This window comes from Platalea leucorodia (assembly GCF_965183815.1).
Source record: "Platalea leucorodia genome assembly, chromosome: 1".
NCBI lineage: Eukaryota > Metazoa > Chordata > Aves > Pelecaniformes > Threskiornithidae > Platalea > Platalea leucorodia.
The window spans coordinates 54,040,067-54,059,051 of record NC_138823.1 but is presented as its reverse complement, the minus strand read 5'-3'; the positions used below and the strand labels follow the sequence as shown (position 1 = coordinate 54,059,051).

The following is an 18,985-nucleotide window of genomic DNA, read 5'->3' as shown; positions in this document are numbered from 1 at the left end:
TCCTTTTTTTCCAGTTTAAGAAAGGCAAGATCTTTGTTCAATCTTCAGTGTGAGAGTATTAAGACAACAATAAGTTGTCTTAGTGAAACCATCAAAAATAAAAATAACCATCAAGTACAGGAAGAAAGAAAATATAACCCATGAATTGCTTATTATTTATTTAAAAAATTATTACAAATGTATGAAAAATTTAGGAATGTCACGCCAATAATGGCTGTTGTCATCCAGTGTTTAGAATTCAAATTGCTATTCTAGCAATTATCTTAATTTGACTAGAGATGAATAAAAAATTATAGGTTTGACTGAAATGTCAAATGTTTAGTCACAGCTGAACAGACCATAGTGTTTCAGTAAACGTTACTCTGGTTTTATTTTTTTGTACCCTTTAGAATGAAAGATTGAAAAGGCTTTATTTGTAAACCACATTTTTTTACATATACATAAACATAAATAGCAGCAGAAATGCATTCTTAGTCAGAGAAGAGTGTTACAATGTGAAAGGAAGAAGATTTTGTAAAAGCAAGCTGTTTTGTGAATAGCAAGTAAATGCAGGACTGAAAAAATACATTGTAGTAACGGAAGCGCAGAGACAGTAGGTTTGTGGCTATGTATCTGTTAGTGGAGTTCATATATAGTCATTCCAGTGGCCTACTAAGGCAGGCAATAAAATGCCTTGCGATAAGCATACACTGTTTTCCTCCCAGCTAAAGATATGGTTGTGAAAAAATCTTCATAAGTTTTCTTTTCATATCCTGTGGGGATGTAAGGTGATATCAGCAGGTTTTGTTTGGGTGTTTTTTTGTTTTTCGGTTTGTTGTTGAGTTTTTTTAGTTATAAATGTGTGGCTCCTGTGGGAGGGGAGAAATAGAAACTTAACTAACTATTATTAAACATAGCTTCAGATTTCAAAGTGAAACTGGGAAAGGAAAAGGGAGGCTGATGTTCCAACAGGAAGGTCAAAAATTCAGCCACAGGTACCAGTATGCAATGTCTTATCTAGTTCTATTCTTACAAAGTGAAAAACAAGCTGTTTCCTGTTCCTTGGGAAAATCCATTTCCAAGTGTTTATGCAGCTTTTTAAAAACTATATCCTTTGTCTTTTCTAACTATGATTTAGGTATCTTAGTAGTGCTTGACTTACCTAAATTAATACCAGGAGGACTGAGATTACAGTGTGAACACTCAGAAATAGAGGGCATTATTTCTCCAGTGCTAAGGGTGTTAAAAAGTTAAAGTAGTTACCTGTCTTTAAAATCTTACATATTTATTTAGACCATGTGTAAAGTGGACAAGGATGAGAAAAAGTGCTAGCACTGTTTATAAATGTTGCAAACTAAATAGCTTAGCATTGATAGTGCAACTCGAAGTTATAAGTTTATGCATACTGATTTTCCCTGCTTATTTTCAATAATCTTTGACTGCATTTGGATTTTTAAACTTTGAATTTATCCACTTATGGATGAAGTTTGGTTTGTTTTTTTTTTTTGATGCTTCATATGAACTCATTTGGTTGCAAATTCCTAGTGAATAAAATCTGTTCGGTACCACCTGTGTGTCATCTTGCCCCCCTGTGAAGTCATAATATTGAGGACCTTGCTGTAATAATTTTTTTTATGTGTTTATGTGATTGTTCAATCAAGTAAACCTTTTTCCTCTTCTGGAGATACTTCACACTGGACACAGACAAAGATAGCATGAAACATATTTCTGTCAGAGTTAGCTTGGTTTATGAATATAAAGGATGTACAGTCTCTGCAGCTCTCATCTCAAGTCAAGCTGTCATCATCAAGTTTCATAAAAATAATACTTGTGAATAAGAAGTGGAGCTATTAAGACATTTTTAGGGTTCAGTATTTAACACAGTCTAGACAGTCTTCCAAATGAAAGACTTGTGCAAATGAGGTAGATCACTGTAACTGCTTAGGATCTAATGGGCTGTATTGAGTAAGCATGTAAATTCTAAATATTTATGTATTTTAATAGATAATGTTAAAATCTTTTCTTTTCTCCATCCATAAGAGAAATTAGTGTTAGCGTTCCAAAAGAAGTCCTGTGCAACCGTGCTGCTAATGGAAGAAAAATACTTCTTTTTTCTTTCATAACAATGGCTGAAAGTAATTTGTATTGCATTTTACACTCAAATTTCAGGCTTATCTTCCTTCTGTTCTGTCCACAGTGTAGCCATGATGCCCTTGATCTAACCTCAAAACAAGTTAGTTGTATCCTGAGAATAGTTATTTATTCAATTAAATTCAGAAAGCTGTAAAAAGATCTGAAGTACTTATGATGGAAATATTTAAAAGGGACTTCTGTGTAAAATACAATGCATGCCTGCTCAATGGGTCTTACTGTTGGTTGTTTTCTGTCTTTTTTTTTTTTTAACAGATATTGAGTAGGCTTTCCAGTGCAAAACAAACCCCACTGTTTGGAACAGTGCAGTACTTCCAGCTGCTTGTTGTAGTTTATGTTAATTTGTAAACTCTTGGGTAAATTGTGAGGCTAGTACCTACCCCTGTTTCTTACTGGTTTTGATATGTGAAATGTGCAGTCCTAAAGTGCTTTGTCAAAACTGCCTTTTCTGTTGAACTTTTTCAGTGTTTCTGAAACGTAGTAAAGGTTATGTGTAAATCTCTGTTCATCTTTGGGTTTTGATAATATTAGCTGGCTGTGTAGAGTGATATTTATGCTATTGTGACTTCTTCAGTATTAACTTACTATGTGTCAAGAGTAGTAGGTGTTTAAACTTGCAGTATTTTCAAGTATTAATAGTTTTTATATACATTTTTAAGTTATATAAAGGTGTGTTGCAAACCATGAATTCTTTCAGCTATACACTTCTTTCTTTTGATCTTGGATTTTTCATACCATACAAGTAACTTTTCTAACTGAATTAGTAATGTACGTTTCTTATAGCTGACTTAATGTCCCATGTATCTCCACAGAGGATCCTCAAATTCATCACCAAAGGGTGAAGAACAAAAAGAATCTCTGATTTATCACTCGAAGGATCACTACCCCTTATCTGATGGAGACTGGTCCCCTCTGGAGAAGTAAGTCACTTTGCGATGTCATCATATGTATAATGACGAATAATTATTAAAAAAATAATATGCCTTTTAATTCATTTTTTCCCCCTGATCTGTAAAACTGTCAAACATGCCTAACTTGTGATATCAAATGCGGCATTTGATACTTACTTAGAACCTTGGGAACTTTCCTCTCTACTGTATGTATTAAACAAAACTTATGTCCTGCCCCTCCAAGTGAAAAAAAACCTTTCTTATTAAAATTCACTATTAAAGAAAGAAAATATTGTTAATAAGATTTTCTTAGGTTGAGAAGGGTATGGAAAATGAATATGTTCCTTCTGATTTACCCTGGCATAAGCAACACTTGATATACCATAAAGCAGAAGTGTTGCTAGAAGTGTGAGTTAGAATTTGCCAGGTGAAATAGTGCAAATTACTTGAGGTAAAGCCAGGTCCTCAACTTAAATCCTATTCTATTTCAGAACAGAGGATTTGCTAGTTACTGGAATACTAACCCAGAGACACCAGAAACAGCATCAGTTGATTGTGGATTCTTAAAAATGACATAACACAGCTCGCCAGTCAGGTTTCAGTTACAGTGGCCAGGGCACTTCTGTTTATACATTCAAGCTCTTCAGTTTCTGATGTTCATGCTATTATATTTCTCTCGCATTCAGTTTCTACATTTTTCAAGGCTCACCCTTTGGATTTCGCCACTCCAACATCAATCTCTATTTGCATAAGAAAGCATTCTGTCCATATGTGGTAGTACTTGAAGTAAATATCGTACTTTTCCTGAACACTGGGCATAGGGAAGGGCTTATAAATAGCACATAGCATGCTAAGCAGTATCTTGATTCATCTTAACTCTTTGGTGAGTGTCTAGTTTTACTACTTTTCAGTTTGACTGAGGCCTCTTATCTCATAGCAGATACATTCATAGTGTCGGTGACGATTACTGGTCAGCCTTATGTGATATCCATTGTTACAGGTTAGCTGCTCCATGCACAGGTGCCTGTTCCTCTGTATCAATTGAAGGTAGTGCAGAATAGAAGAGACAGCTTCAGAAAATAATTTTTGAAGTGCATATGATCTCTCTGCTTGGGGTGTTTCTAGGGTTGTGGCCTCAGTAGAGTCTGAATGTACCACACCAGGCTTGGTGCCTGCTAATTCCCCCAGTGCATAGCTTGTTAATGGACAGAAGCAGTTGGACAGGAAATCCCATTATCGTTCCTTTTTATGTTTTGGGCTGACAACCACATCCTCAATTGTTCTTGATGAGCTGTAGTCTTCAAATGTTCCCCAAAGGTTTGTGGTTTGTGACTGAAAAGCAGTCAGCGTTTGACCCTCAGGATTGACATGTTATTGTATGGATTATATCACCTAGATAATTGTAGCATAGAGGCTGATATTCCTTTTCAGTTTATAAAACTGTGGCTAACATAGGCTAGCAGGCTATATCTGGGAGATACGATTCATGCCTCTCTCCTTGTTTACGTATTTAGGGGATAGTCTGCTCTAACAACTTGTTTGTGCATCATGTGAGATACCTAGGCTCTTGATAGTTTGGGTTTTTTTTAACAGGAAGCTACCCGATACAGATTGCAGTGTAACAGAGAAATTGGCAATTTTCCCTTCTCTCTTTGGGGGAGGGGGGGTGTTGGGTGGGGGATTCTCTCTTGCATGAGCAGAAGAGAAATGTTGCATGAAATTATTTCTCCTAAGCCACCAAAGAAAGATTCTATAATGTAGCCATTGTACAGTGGAAGAAAAATGGGAGGTTTTGATAATGTCCCTTTTGGAGACCTGAAAAAGCTAACTGTCTCTTCGTCCAGATTGGTCGTCTTGCTCTTCAGAACCCTTGCAGGGAGCAAAGCGAAGATAATAGCATAAGTCTTTTCAATGAGGACATTTCTGTTTTTCCTACTCACTAGAATAAAACCAAAAAGCATAACTATTACCTGTTTGATCTTTGATACCGTCAATGTTCTTGCTGTTGTAACTAGCAATGTTAGCGTGACTAGATCACTATTACAAGCATGGGCCTTTTGACTAAAGACTTCTCCCTGAGAATGATAATGCAAGACTTATACTTTGGGGGAAAGTGGAACAGGCTTAGGTTCTCAAAGCCCTGAAGTATTCAGTCTTTTGCAAGTAATGCTGAATATTAAGAATTAGGCTTAGAAACAGGTTAATATGTCTGCATGGCTTCCAGTTGACTTGTGATATAGGCGGAACAAATTATTTGGCACATAGGGAAAATGAGTTCATATTCCTCCTGAAAACAAATACGTACATGTATTTTCATCAATGTGTTACTTTAAATAAGCCCTTCTAACAGTACAGAAAATGTAGTTTCTCTAGGAAATTGTTAAAGGGGAACTGAGGGGGGGGGGGGGGGGAATCTCTAAATGGTTTCCTTTTTGTACCCCTGGATGAAGGGATTTCAAAATATCATCTGGTCCAACCTTTCACGGAAGCGGGAGACTAGATGGGATTAATCTAGCACACTGTCCAGCCACAAGTGGAAAACCTCTTGTGATGGGGACCACGTCCCTGGGAAGGTTGTTCCAGTGAATGATTATTCTCACTGTAAAGAATTTCTTTCTTATATCAAGATGAAACCTCTCCTGGTGCAACAAGTGCAAAGACGAGTGCGAAATCCTGCACCTGGGACGACGTAACCAAAGAGCCCAGTACAGGCTCAGATCTGTGTGGCTGGTGAGCAGCCTTGCTGAAAGGGAGGTCCTGGTGGACAACAAGCTGAACATGAGTGAGCAATGTGCCACTGCAGCAGCAAAGGCAAATTGGATCCTGAGCTGCATCTGCCGGGGCATTAATAGCAGAGAGAGAGATGTAATCATCCCACTCTACTCGGTGCTGGTCAGGCCACACCTGGAGTGCTGTGTCCAGTTCTGGTCCCTACAATTCAAATTCAAATATTGAGGTTTATCTATATATTTAAAGAAAAAACAAACCAAAGTACTCTATGAATGTCAAAGTGTAAAAAGAGCAGCATTTCTATAATATGCAATATAATTGCCGTGTTCTGGAAAGGATAGACTTGGACCTGTCCCAACACTAAATGCTACTTCAAAACAACCTCTTATGTTTCCTTTTCTCCCTAAGATCATAAGAGCAAAATGATTTTGAAATCGCACCTTTCTAGCATTTTGTAGAGTGAGTTCTGGCTTAAAAGTAGTCTTGGCTAAAGTAAATTTCAGAGGTCTGTTTCTGATCTATGGATAATAACTGTAGGAAAAATAGGATGGAACTTTAAAAGGCCATGTAGTCCAAACACATCTGAAGGAAGTTTTCAAGTAATCTCCCTTCCTTCTTCTATCTTGTTAATGTTGTTTTCCCTACATCAGGAATTGGTGGTGTTTTGTGCATTTGTGAGTTAGGCTTGCAGGACTTTTATTACTCAGGTCTTGGTATAGCAAGCTTAAATGCTATATTTTTACAGAGGAAAGGAACTTAAAGCTAATTTCTCTTACTTTTAGATAAACTTTTTTGGTTTGTTCTGTTTTGTTTGAAAAATGGAACATGGGCTGAGGGGAGAGCTATACCTACACTACAGATATAGTGGAGGAATCTGTTTAGGGTGATCGCTATTGGAGTCCTCTAATGTGATTTTGGTTTTAACCTAATTTCTCACTGTCTGAAAACCCTGCTGGGCTTCTTGCCATGCTGCCGAATAATTGAAGCTCTGTTAAGCTGTAGAAAACTCTACCAAGTAACTGCACAACAAATGCATTTTAAACACTGTGGCTTTTTTTTTTTTTTTTATGTTCTTGTTGATTTGCTAGCCCTTTCTCTGAGCCAGTCTGCCCTAAAAGTGATTCAGAACTAGAAGTTAAACCTGCTGAGAGCTTGCTTAGGTCTGAATCTCACATGGAATGGACATGGGGAGGATTCCCAGAATCAACCAAGGTAAATGTATTTATTGTCTCTGTGAACTGTGTTTTGGCATTTCTAAAACTGTGTCCTAAGAGAGGATTGGAAATCAGAATAATTCAGTTGAAATAGGAAAGTAGCACCCCCTTGTGGCTGGCAGATAGTCGAATTTGTTGAGTTCAAAAGCTGGTCAGCAAAGTAACTCCAGAAAACCTAGCAGTAAATATCTGAAATGTCTGAATTTTTAGTTAGAAACTGAAGAAGGCAACTTTAGAAATTAATTTCCTTTATTTTAGGCTAAGTTCTAGTTTATTCCAGAAAAATTGTAGCCTTGATAGAGTAAATTTGGTATCTAACATGACAGCTGGTGTCAGAAGCCCTGGTACGTCCACATTTGTGCTTTTTTCTTGCCATGGTTTGGTCAAGTCAGCACTTCCTCTATGCCAGCTTCTTTACTGAACTTGTAAATAAGCTTGCATGAAGCTTCTGTTGCAGGGAACTTTGCTAATAAGGTGGGACATGGTTTATGTTGCTAAAATACATGTTTAAATTCTTACCTGGCTTACTTGTGACCCTGACGTGTACCATGAGTACAAGTTTTAATGTTTAGACCAGAATAAAACAAACTTATGTGAAGTGAAAGGATTGACTAGAGTTCTATTTTTCAGATAAGCAAGAAAGAGAAACTGGAACATCCCAGAACAGCTACCATTACTCCATCAGAGAAGACTCATTTTAGGGTCATCCTCAGCTCTGATGAAGTTGAAGATGATGACGATGTGAAAGATTCTGTCTGTACAGTACTGAAACCTGAGCCAAGAACTCATCCTCTGCTTAAGCAGATGGATGTTAAAGATTCTCTTGCTTCTGCAATCATAGAACCGCAAGATCCATTGCCCTTAGATGCTGATCATCATCCCAGACTGTCGGTGGACCCTTTACCAGAAGCAAAGCCAACAGCAAAAACTGACTCTCCTTCAAAAAAGAAAGGTATATAATAAAGCTGTTGATTCTTTCCTTCAATGTGACCTACCAATTTTGAAGTCATATTGGAAAAAGTTTAAAAGTGTCTTTTCAATTTTTGCTATTTAAAGTCTTATCTGACTAAAACTATAATTAATGTCTTGGATTTATAAATGCTGCAAGTAAGTCTGAATCTTCCACAATTACGTTTGTATTTAATGTGTATGGATAGCTTCATCTTAGTAATCTTAATTGTTAAAATTAACAGGGGTGCACAAGCGAAGTCATCATCAGGGGCCTGACGATATATACTTGGAGGACCTAAAGGCTTTGGAACCTGAAGTTGCAGCACTCTACTTTCCCAAAAGGTAATTTTGAATTAAGGTCCTGTGGATCTAGGATTATATTGCAGTTGCACTATGTGAGTTACTACATGTATGATTTAGGTGTTTATGCACTAGTTCTGATAAAAAAAAAACCTTGGACTTCAGGTTTCTAGGCTTTTGTGGAGTAATCAGTACTGATCTCATTGTGAAAATCTGTTTCTGATTTGACAAGAAAAATATTGAAAGATCACGTGGGAGGCCGTTACTGAGAGTTTTCATCTTTGTAGAACCTCTGTGTTCTGCAAATGTAGAGGGGGGGTAAGTTTAAACTGCACACTCCTTTTGCAGTAGTACTCTATTTTGCCATATTGCTAGCTCTAGATAAGCACACAACAGGTTTTTTTGCATGCCCTGTACATCCCTCCCAACTTTTTTTTTAATATCAAAAAAGACCAACAAAAAAAATCCTACAAGATCTTCATGCAAGGCAGCTCAGTCTCAAAATTCACTCTTGTTTGTTTGGTTTTTTTTTTAATGAAATCAAAGCATTTTATACTCCTAAAATACTCTTCAAAAGAATAACTGTCTAGTAAGACCGTTGTGAAGATACAGCTTAATAGGGAAGAAGTGTGTATTGGTTTGTGTTGAAACTAAAATTTTAAACTTTTCAGTACTTACTGATTACACTACTTGGGATCAAACTAATCACTTTAACCTTAGATGACAATGTGATATTTTTTATTTAAAAGGCCACCTTTCTTTTCTTTTGTATTGTACTTTTTCCAAACACACAGTGTTCTGAAAACATCAAGCAATATCCTTTTTCCTTTTATTCTTGTTCTGCAGCTTTCTGGTAAAGATTGAGGAGCATAATATTGTTCTGCAAAAATAGAATCTTTTCCTCATTTAAATCCGGTTTTGTTGTAGGCAAGAGAAATGTAATTATTTCCCAATTTAGGTGCATGTTAGGAGAACTGGAAACTGTCAATCTGCAGGTATTATGAAGGGTTGGGGGGGTGTGTTTGTGTCTGGTTTTTGTTTGTCCGGTTTTAAATTTATTTTGTAAAACGAGATAGTACTTAACAGGAAAGGAACAGCAAGATAATTTTTTTTGAGCAATCATATAGTGTGTTCTGTAACGTAAAATCTATACAATTCTTTGCAAGTGAAATACTTATGGAAAAAGTGGACTTCTTTTCTTTAGTGATTCTGATCCTGGCTTCAGGCAGTGGACAGAGTCCGATACCCTTTCCGGTTCCCAGTCACCCCAATCAGTAGGAAGTGCTGCCGCTGATAGTGGTACCGAGTGCATGTCTGATTCTGCGATGGACTTGCCTGATGTTACACTTTCACTTTGTGGAGGTCTCAATGAAAATGGAGAGATTTCTAAAGGTATGTGAAGGACCAATACATAAACAGTAATAAAGCTCAGGCAGCTAAACAAATGAAGTGGCTTGAATGCTCTGATTTTCACCTTGCAAAGCTTTGGCTTATTATTATGCTCATGTAGAGAAAAGGGAATGGATAATCTTTCATTTTCTAAAATTCTCAAGCATTTGCCAAGCAGAGGCAGCAGAATTTAACCTCAGATTACTCAAGAGCACTTGATGCCTTGAGAAGCTATCTGTCTCCTTTTTTGCACTACATGGTGCGTATCTGACCAACCACTCTTGTTTCTGGCTGCAGTTACTTGCTTAGTCCTAAATAAATCTTCAGAATTCATATTCTTTCCAATTGCCTGATAATTTTTCTTCTTTTTTAGTTTTTTTTTTTTAAGCAATTAAAAAACCTTTGACTGTTGTGTTGGACTATCTTTTCTCCTGCTCTACTTTTCCTATCCTAAATGTTTGTTAACCTTTAGATTTTTACCAGCTGATTCTTCACTCTTAATGATCTGGTTAATTTTAATACTGAAGTTGTATACATTTTTGAGGTCATTCAGTCTCTAATGCATCAAGTGAAATTTAAATGCTTATTAATAAAGGCTCAGAACAGCTCTCTTGATAATGTGGTAGTAATATTGGATTTGATTTGAAAAAATTATGTCTTCCTTGCAGGGGTCTTACACTAAATCATGAATTTCTGCAAACTTGTATAGTTACTAGGCATAAAAACGCTATTATTAGTCAGTGATTAAACAAACCTGAAAAGCTGATGACATCCTTCCCCCTCCGCTTTTAGTGTAGTATGTAGGCCCCTTACCTGCCATAGTAATTTTTAAAGAAAACTTGCTTAGACAAGCATGGCTCTCTTTTTCCAGCCTGCAAACTGAATTAGTTCCTACCTCCTCCTTATCCTCCCTCTTCTAATTTCTTAATTCTCATTACTGTGACTGTTGAAGTGGTTCGAGGCTTTCCCTGTTACTGAGGAGGCAGTCACGAGACTCTTGACAGGTAGGCCATATTAGCATATCTTGAGTGATGTTGCAGGATCAGCAAAGACTCTGAAATGACAGAAAGCATTTCCCTAGATACAAACTAATCAGACATCTTGGGGTTTTATATTATTATTTTTAATTAAAATCTGCTTCTATTGCAGAAAAATTCATGGAACATATTATTACTTATCATGAATTTGCTGAAAACCCTGGACTCATAGACAATCCTAATTTGGTAATAAGGATTTATAACAGGTAAACTCTCTATATCACGTAATTAGGTCTTAGAAGATCTCATTTAAAATCTACCCTTTAAAGTGAGTGCATTTCTCAGCTTCCATTGCAATTTGTGTTTTTGATGGATCTGTTTCTCAGTCTCAAAGAGAATGATTTTGAACTGCAGATTTGCATTAAATTTAGCTTTAACTGAAGTGATGTTTGCTTTTTTTTTTTCAGCAATTACCACTGATGTTGAATTGTATATATTAAAATAACTACTTGCAGAAAACTTTAATATTAGTTGTTGGCAGCAAATATATATTTTCATCAGCAAAAGGGCAGTTTGCACACTGATGTTTACTGACCTCTAGTCAGGTTTTGTAATACCTTATCAATAATGTGTTTTAAAACAGGTATTATAACTGGGCATTGGCTGCTCCAATGATTCTGAGTTTGCAGGTGTTTCAGAAGAGTTTGCCCAAGGTAAATAGATACATATATACTTTTGTAAAGATTTTGTATGTAGTAACACATGATTATCTCTTTATTTTGTTTTTCTATACAAATTAAAAACATGCCTAATTTTTCAGGCTACTGTTGAGTCTTGGGTCAAAGAAAAGATGCCAAAGAAGTCTGGAAGGTGGTGGTTCTGGCGCAAGAGAGAAAGCATGACTAAACAGGTAACTGAGACCTATTTTTTCTTTTTCCCTTTCCTTAGCTGTTAAAAAATGAAAAAATTATGATTTGTCAGAAGTCCCTCAGAATGCTGCTCATGTAGCTCTGCGTCACTGATGGCCAGCTGAGAGTTACTCAATGTTGTAGTAGCTGTAGCTGCTTCTGTATATTTAGTCTTAAATACCACATCTTTATTCACTGTTACCAGTTGCATCAACAAAATTTATTGTATTCATCCTGTTGCACAATATTCTTAAAGTTTTTTCTTCTAAGCCATAAGGAGTTGTCAGACCTACTCTTCAGACACTGCAGTATGTTTTATGAATGTATACACAAATAAATAGGTACTGTGCTGCATAATAGATGTTATTCTGAGACACCCCATTTTAGACTAAATTAAGCTTTCTAAACCTTAAGTATGTGCCTTAATTTTCCTTTCCCCCCAAGAAAGTGAATTTTAGAAGCTTAGAGGCTGACAGCTCCTTTAATGCTAAATTCATCACTTTATACTAGTAGTTCTCAGCTTCTGGCATGCAGAGTTTTCTTTCCTGAAATAATAAAAAGCTTTAATGGATCATTTATTCATAAGCATCCTTTTGTTAAATAACTTACAGAATGAGCAATTCTGAGACTTAATATAGTTGATATCCTATATTGATAGCTGTTTGCTTAAGTGTGAACTATGAATTCAGTTGGATCAGTTTAAAATGCTTAAAATGTCAATATGTTTTTATTATCATGTTGCTTTAGATACCAGAGACAAAAGAGGGGAAAACTGAGACACAACAAGCAAATGAACTGCCAGCAACTATAAAAGAGCAAGTTAATAGTAGGTGCGTTCCTGTCTGAAGACTGTTTTGTGGACTGAATAGTGTCTTTTTTCTTTTTCTTGTTTTTTTTTTGTCTATTTTCTTTTTTTTTTTTTTTTTTTTTTTTAAATGAAGAATTCAGTATGAATTTACTGTGGGAAGAAACATTTTCCTCTAAGCTACTGAAGAGAAACCAGATATGTTTGGCAAACAATTCAGCAAAATAATGTGGCAGCAAACATTGTAGGAGCTACAAATACACACTACAGTTACTTCCTAAATCCTGTTGTGTTTACTTCTTAAATAGTAATGTAACTGACAGAACAACAGTGACATATATGGTAACCTTTATCAATGAGCCACTACTCTGTAAATATAGTGGTATTGTTTCCGAGATATTGTTTGTCATTATTTTTTTTGTAAAAGCCTAATATTGTATGAATAACTTAAACCATGTGCAATTTTTTGTAACATTAAATAATTGAAACAATAAAATAGCATTAATTACAGTGCACAAGTTGCCCAAGATTGTGGTTGAAAACTAGCAGTATTTAGCACAAAACTGTCCCAGTCTAGATAATTCATTATGCATATTCATATTCTCCCATGATTTTACAAAGGTACTTGTAAGCATTGTTGGTGTCTTAAAGATTTAGGAAACTAAATATATAGTGATTGAATACTTCAGAGAAATGCTGCTTTTAATCTTGAAATCTCTAATCAGCAGAGAAATAAGTCTCTGAATAACCTTAAAAGGTGAGCTACTCCACTAACTTATTACCCACAGTTTAAATTATATAGTAGCTGTGGCAGCTTTTTTTAAAAAACAAAACACTTACTCATTCAGTATCCCTTTTCATCTGCAGTTTACCTAATTCATCAACACAGTATTAGTGATCACTTGACACTGTCTTTACTAAACTCATCATGCGTGGAGCCAGCTAGTAATAATAATATTTAGAGCTCCACCAATACTAGCATGCATTACAAGTCTTATTTGCTTATTGGCATATACTAGCTTTATCTGGGCATTCACTAGACCATGGACTTAATTAATCTGTGCTATCAGGCTAGTAGCAAATCCTCAACATAAGCAGAAATTACTCTTGCAAAAGAATCTTACACCATTAAAGAAGGATTTTCTGTAGCTTACATTTATTCTGGTTGATGTCATGTTAGACCTCCAGAAGATGATTCGTCTAGTGATGAAGCATCACAGGAGTTGAAGGAATCCCTGAAAATAGATTCTGCCCCAGTAGAGCATCCAACACATGGGAACGTTACATCTTATAAGAAGTCACTTAGACTATCTTCGGACCAAATAGTAAGTGGCACACCTTTCTTGTACATAGGATGGTTCGTAATTCCACTCTGTTTGATTCTAAACATAGGACTTTTTCTGCTTTTTAGAAATGACATATAAGTACATTTCACAAAGTAAAAAATGATCTTCAGGTTACTTTTCCAGCAGTAGAAAAACGGAATGGGGAAATTTAAAATTTAAAAAGGAATTTAAAGTATTTTCCAGTGCTAGTGTGGGCAGCTGCAGAGAATTTTTTTTTTTTTTTCCTCCCTGTTGTGTTTTTTAAGAATCTGGGTTTGGATTAAAAAATAGTAATTTCTTACAAAGTTCTATAATTAAACTTCTCTATTAACATGTTGCCAAAAAAGTGACATTGTTGGCTTCTGCAGTTTGGATATCCTGGGATCTTAACAGTCTAATAATGTACATTTAAATTCGTATGTAGTTTATTCATTGCAGTCTAACTTACAGGTTAGTTCTGCGACTGTCTAAGTATACGATCTCCATCAGGAAAGAATTTTGAGAAAAGCATACACTAAGTAGAAAATACTATTGCATACTGTAGCAAAGTAGGAGTTCCACGTGATTGTACTGGAAGTCTACTGTGATAGCAAGAATTCAAGTAGCAGAGAGTCAAATGGACAAATACATGTACCCAGACTACAAAACAGACTTTACCAGCAAAACTGTGCCAGTGTCAAACCATGGTTCACTTTTTGATGAGTTAATCAAAATAGATAAGGAAGAATATACAAGCCATTTTCTGTAGCTCATTTATGATTCTAAAACTTTTCTAGTGAGGGCGACTTGTGTTTTCAATTATTTTTTTTTTATTCTAAAGGCAAAGTTGAAGCTCAGAGATGGCCCTAATGATGTTGTATTTAGTATTACAACCCAGTATCAAGGGACTTGCCGTTGTGCGGGAACAATATATCTCTGGAACTGGAATGATAAAATCATCATATCGGACATTGATGGAACAATAACCAAGTAAGTATCATTGTTTGGTTTTTTTTCTTTGTTCTTTTTATCTTGCTTTATTGATCCTATCCTGCTTTTCAATATAAGATAAAGAAACTTGATTTAAGAAGACTATTAAAGGATGTTCATTAACAGTCATGAAAAACACTTGTTGCTTTGATTTCAATTTGTACTTGCATTTACAGCATACTTAGAAAATGTCTTTTAAAAGAATAATGTAAGGGTGATAATGTTTACCGTCTGACTATTGCCCTTTCAGTTAGACTTCTCCAGGTTTAGCAGCCATAGGTTAACTTCGAAACTGGCTTGTGCTGTATGGCCCCACTAATTTCTCTGTCTGGAGTAGTTACTAATTCTCTTTTGAAATGGTTAGGAGCTTCTGCAGAGATATTTCTGTAAACACTCATTGTAAAATGTATATTCATTGGTGGTTGTCTTTAACAAAACTCATATACTTAGTATCAGCTATCTCTGATTTTGCTTTTAGGTCTGATGCTTTAGGACAGATTCTCCCTCAGCTTGGCAAAGACTGGACTCATCAGGGCATTGCAAAACTCTATCATTCCATAAATGAGTGAGTATGTAATCTATGAAGCAATTAAGGTTTTCTGGAATTTGGGGATTAATGGATAGGTAATTGGATTGTTGTTACTTTTGTCACTCACAAACAAAACTAAGCTTTTTCCCCAGATGTATTGTTTTACAGGAATGGAAAGCCACCGCTTTTACTAGTTCCCTTCTCAAATGTTTGATTTTTGCATTTTAGTTCTTAAAAACTGTGTGTAATATTGTTGTGACTACAAAAGAGAACCATAATAGCAATAATTTCTCAAACAGTCATGCCTGTGTCTGTTTCCACCAACTCGGGTTGATCACAAAGCCTGTTACAACCATGGTAAAGTGTAAGTTCAAACCTAAATAGTGTCCTTCCAATGCATAAATATTTTGTGTTTTCTACCAAACTCAAATGAATGCTCCTTAGGATAGATTTCATGTTCTGAAACAAGCCTAATTAACAGCTTGCCACTGTTATCCACCAAGGGAACGTTGGTGGCCTGGCTCGAGTTTTCTGTCACTTTGTTGCGCTTCTGATATAAGCCGATGCAGTTCAGTAAAACAGTAGAAAAATAATTCAGCAAAACGGCGATTTCCCCTTCCCCTCTCTGGGTTGGTCAACTGAATGTGCTCACCTTGTGATCTGCAAGAACCTGCAGCGGCAGCCCATGTGACTACCGGAGGGGAGGAAGGAGAGGAAAGATGATTCCCCTTGCAGCAGTGGTGAGGTGTTTGCTTAGTTCAAAAGTGTTGTGAACCACATCCGTATAAATGTACTGTTCCTCTAAGAGGTATATAGCCTTATAATACTTATGTCCAGTAATTTAGGGTAGAATAAACCTACATTTTTCCTTGCCTTTCAGATTTGGTCCTTTGTTTAACAAACTATTTTTCAAAAATATAGTGATGCCAGAAATAATTCTCGCTACTGAGGATCACAAGATGATCAACTGTGAAATACTTCATGATCCACTTAAAATAATCAGCTTTTATCTTTGTTTTTAAGTTTAGTAGTCTTTGTTCCCCCAAAATATTTGGGGTCTTGGAATCACTTTGTTATGTAGAGCTAAATTTCATCTGTGGCCCCTTGCAGTCCATGGGAGATACAAAACAAAGTTTAGGTTATTCAGTGCATAATAAAAGAGTAGTTTTGGAATTATTTGCCAGATTGAATCAGGTCTTTGAAAATATACATAAACACTCAAGCCTTTTGTGCATGCAGTAACTGTACAAATCTGTATAACAGGTGAACATACAGTCTCCAGGAAAAACTTAAGGGCTTAATGAATGCTTCTTGTTATCAGTCCCTCACTCTGTGCTGCAAATTCTGTGAACAACATGAAAAAAATCCAACAAAGAGAGGAGATCCGGCATCCAATATTATGTGATGCAGATAATTTAAATAATTGCTATCATCCTACAGCTGGGCTGAAAGAAGCTGGATAAAATCAATGTGAGACTTACTTAAACACAGTCTAGTCCATCTAATTCTGTCATCTGAGTATTACCATCCCTGTTCTTTTTGCAGTTCCTGTTTCTCAGTTTTGATTGAGTCATATATTTATTATATGCCTTGCAGATTTTTTTAACAGGGGAAGGGTCTTTTTGTTATGTGTGTGCAGAGCACTGCAACGAGTCAATACCTAAACTGGTGCCTCTGGACATTGCTATAACCGTATACTTACCTTTGCAAAGAAACTCTTCAGCAGGAATATAAACCAAGTTGATAATTCTTTTCTAGAAATGGCTACAAGTTTCTGTACTGTTCCGCCCGTGCCATTGGGATGGCAGACATGACCAGAGGATACCTACACTGGGTGAATGACAAAGGAACGATTCTCCCCAGGGGCCCTCTCATGTTGTCGCCCAGCAGTTTGTTTTCTGCCTTTCATAGGTAAGCATGTGGGATTTCATACATCCATTCCCTCCCCATCTCAGAGAAAGAAGCAGATTAAAAAGATCTGGCATGCTGACCATCACAGCTGTAACCAAACGTTCCACTCTGCTAGACTGGCTACTGAGACTTGATGTCCCTCTAGTGATCACTTATAAGCGATTTGTTTTGTCTGAATTTCACTTGTAGTATAGTTCTGTTTCTGTGGGCATGTTAGAAGTGGTGACAAAACACAAAACATCTGTCATAGAGCAGCTCATTTTCCCTTCATTCCTCTAGTCCATGACTGATTACTATTAGATTCTGTTTATATCGGTACAGTTTTGTCTTTGCAAGTATAACTGCAAGGACTGTAGTGCAGTGCTACTATGCAAGATGGAAAAGAAGAAAAGCTGGGGAATATAGACTGTCATACTAAATGATCTTGCAATATCGGGAGTGCTCCATATGTGACTACTTAAAAAGCCATATGGAGTTTAGCTGTGGTTCAACTCGGGTGATCTTTTGAACCAGCCATAGTCTACCTGTTCTTGATGGGAAGAGCTAATAGTGGAAAAGTCTTTTTAGTTTTGCTTGTTTTTTAGTAAAAGCAACCAATTCATGGCTAGCAATGACAGCGACTTCCAATAAGGTCACTAATAGGCCTTCTGCACTCTTTTGTCAGAGGCGGGAGTTGTAACAAGCTTACGTGTACTTGATTAGGTCTTCTGATTCAGATGGTCATCTACAATAAGAGCAGTTCACAAACTGCATTCACAACTGGGAATTTCATCCCATTTACTTAGCCTAGGCACAGGTTATTCACCTATTTTTTACTATGGATGTTGGAAAACAGCAAATGTTTTACTGTTTTATTGTCTCTTGTATCATTCTTGGAAGACTGACCAATGCCTATATAACTACCAACGCTAGCAACAGGAAGCAATGAGAATATAAATATCAGATAAATGGGGGAAGGAGGATACCCTCTATCAAATCATGATTTAGAATTTGACTGTTGAAATTTTATTTTAGGGAAGTAATAGAAAAGAAGCCTGAGAAGTTCAAAATCGAATGTTTGAATGATATCAAGAATTTGTTTGCTCCCAGTAAACAGCCTTTCTATGCTGCTTTTGGAAACAGGCCCAACGTAAGTCTGCTCCTTTCTAATTGAAGGGTTAAAATGCATGAAGTACTTGGGAAGCAAAAGAAATAGGCTTTTCTTTTTGTGTCTATTTAAATTTGAATGAGGAAGTGGGACACTGGTGCTTTTATGGGTTTGGTCAGGAAAACCCACATGCAGATACCTTAAGTAAAAGCTGCTAGAACTGGTTATATGAGAAAAGTTACAAAGATGTGTTAGTATTCTCAGGATTTTATTAAGTATGTGCCACCTTTCAAATTCTTTTTCAGCATTTTTGACATCTTTATAACCTAAGGGTATTAATTCATGCTCCTCTGTCTTGAGTTCTTTTTCCTATCGTACGATTTCTGTATTTTCTCTGCAGATCAATGCTATCGTAATTGAGCTAGACAGAGAGAGGGTATTCTAAGAGGAATGTTGTCACAAGGAATGGTATTGTGTGGTATAGATTTTGTGCGTGTTTGTGGTCCCGGGCTTGGGAACAGGAATTAAGCGGCTGCGGGGAATGTTTTGTTATGGTGTGTGTATGTTTTTGGGGTCTGTTTTGGTTTGGTTTTTGGCTGTTGTTTAGGGGGCTGTTTTTTAAGGTGCAGTTTTACTGTACCCTTTTTGGATCAGCTTTTCTCATTCCTTCAAGGAATTTTTTCTTATATCACATTCAGTAAGGAAATGTTGAAGCATGTGCTTTTGTTCATGCTTTTTGCAGGATGTATATGCCTACATGCAAGTGGGAGTTCCAGACTGCAGAATATTTACTGTGAATCCAAAGGGTGAACTGATCCAAGAACGGACTAAGGGAAACAAATCTTCGTAAGATCATTTTTGTTATTTCAG

At 36.4% G+C, this 18,985-nt stretch overlaps 2 protein-coding genes across 6 annotated transcripts in view; one reads left to right on the top strand and one right to left on the bottom strand.

The window, feature by feature from the left end:
• Window positions 1-18,985, bottom strand: part of LOC309588909 (myosin regulatory light chain 2, smooth muscle minor isoform) — a 206,085-nt gene that overhangs the window by 141,447 nt on the left and 45,653 nt on the right. The gene's annotated exons all lie outside the window — the stretch shown is intronic.
• LPIN2 (lipin 2) overlaps window positions 1-18,985 on the top strand; it is a 46,479-nt gene that overhangs the window by 23,513 nt on the left and 3,981 nt on the right. For 3 of the 5 annotated variants that reach the window (XM_082324698.1, XM_082324696.1, XM_082324695.1), the window contains exons 5-19: window positions 2,943-3,050; window positions 6,839-6,962; window positions 7,595-7,916; window positions 8,158-8,257; window positions 9,420-9,607; window positions 10,754-10,847; window positions 11,225-11,294; window positions 11,402-11,491; window positions 12,237-12,319; window positions 13,475-13,619; window positions 14,440-14,588; window positions 15,067-15,153; window positions 16,876-17,028; window positions 18,043-18,157; window positions 18,858-18,961. In XM_082324698.1, coding sequence (XP_082180824.1) covers window positions 2,943-3,050; window positions 6,839-6,962; window positions 7,595-7,916; window positions 8,158-8,257; window positions 9,420-9,607; window positions 10,754-10,847; window positions 11,225-11,294; window positions 11,402-11,491; window positions 12,237-12,319; window positions 13,475-13,619; window positions 14,440-14,588; window positions 15,067-15,153; window positions 16,876-17,028; window positions 18,043-18,157; window positions 18,858-18,961 — 1,932 coding nt within the window. Of the gene's footprint in view, window positions 1-2,942; window positions 3,051-6,838; window positions 6,963-7,594; window positions 7,917-8,157; window positions 8,258-9,419; window positions 9,608-10,753; window positions 10,848-11,224; window positions 11,295-11,401; window positions 11,492-12,236; window positions 12,320-13,474; window positions 13,620-14,439; window positions 14,589-15,066; window positions 15,158-16,875; window positions 17,029-18,042; window positions 18,158-18,515; window positions 18,584-18,857; window positions 18,962-18,985 lie in introns of those variants that run through there. The other 2 variants (XM_082324697.1, XM_082324699.1) reach the window with 2 other exon arrangements.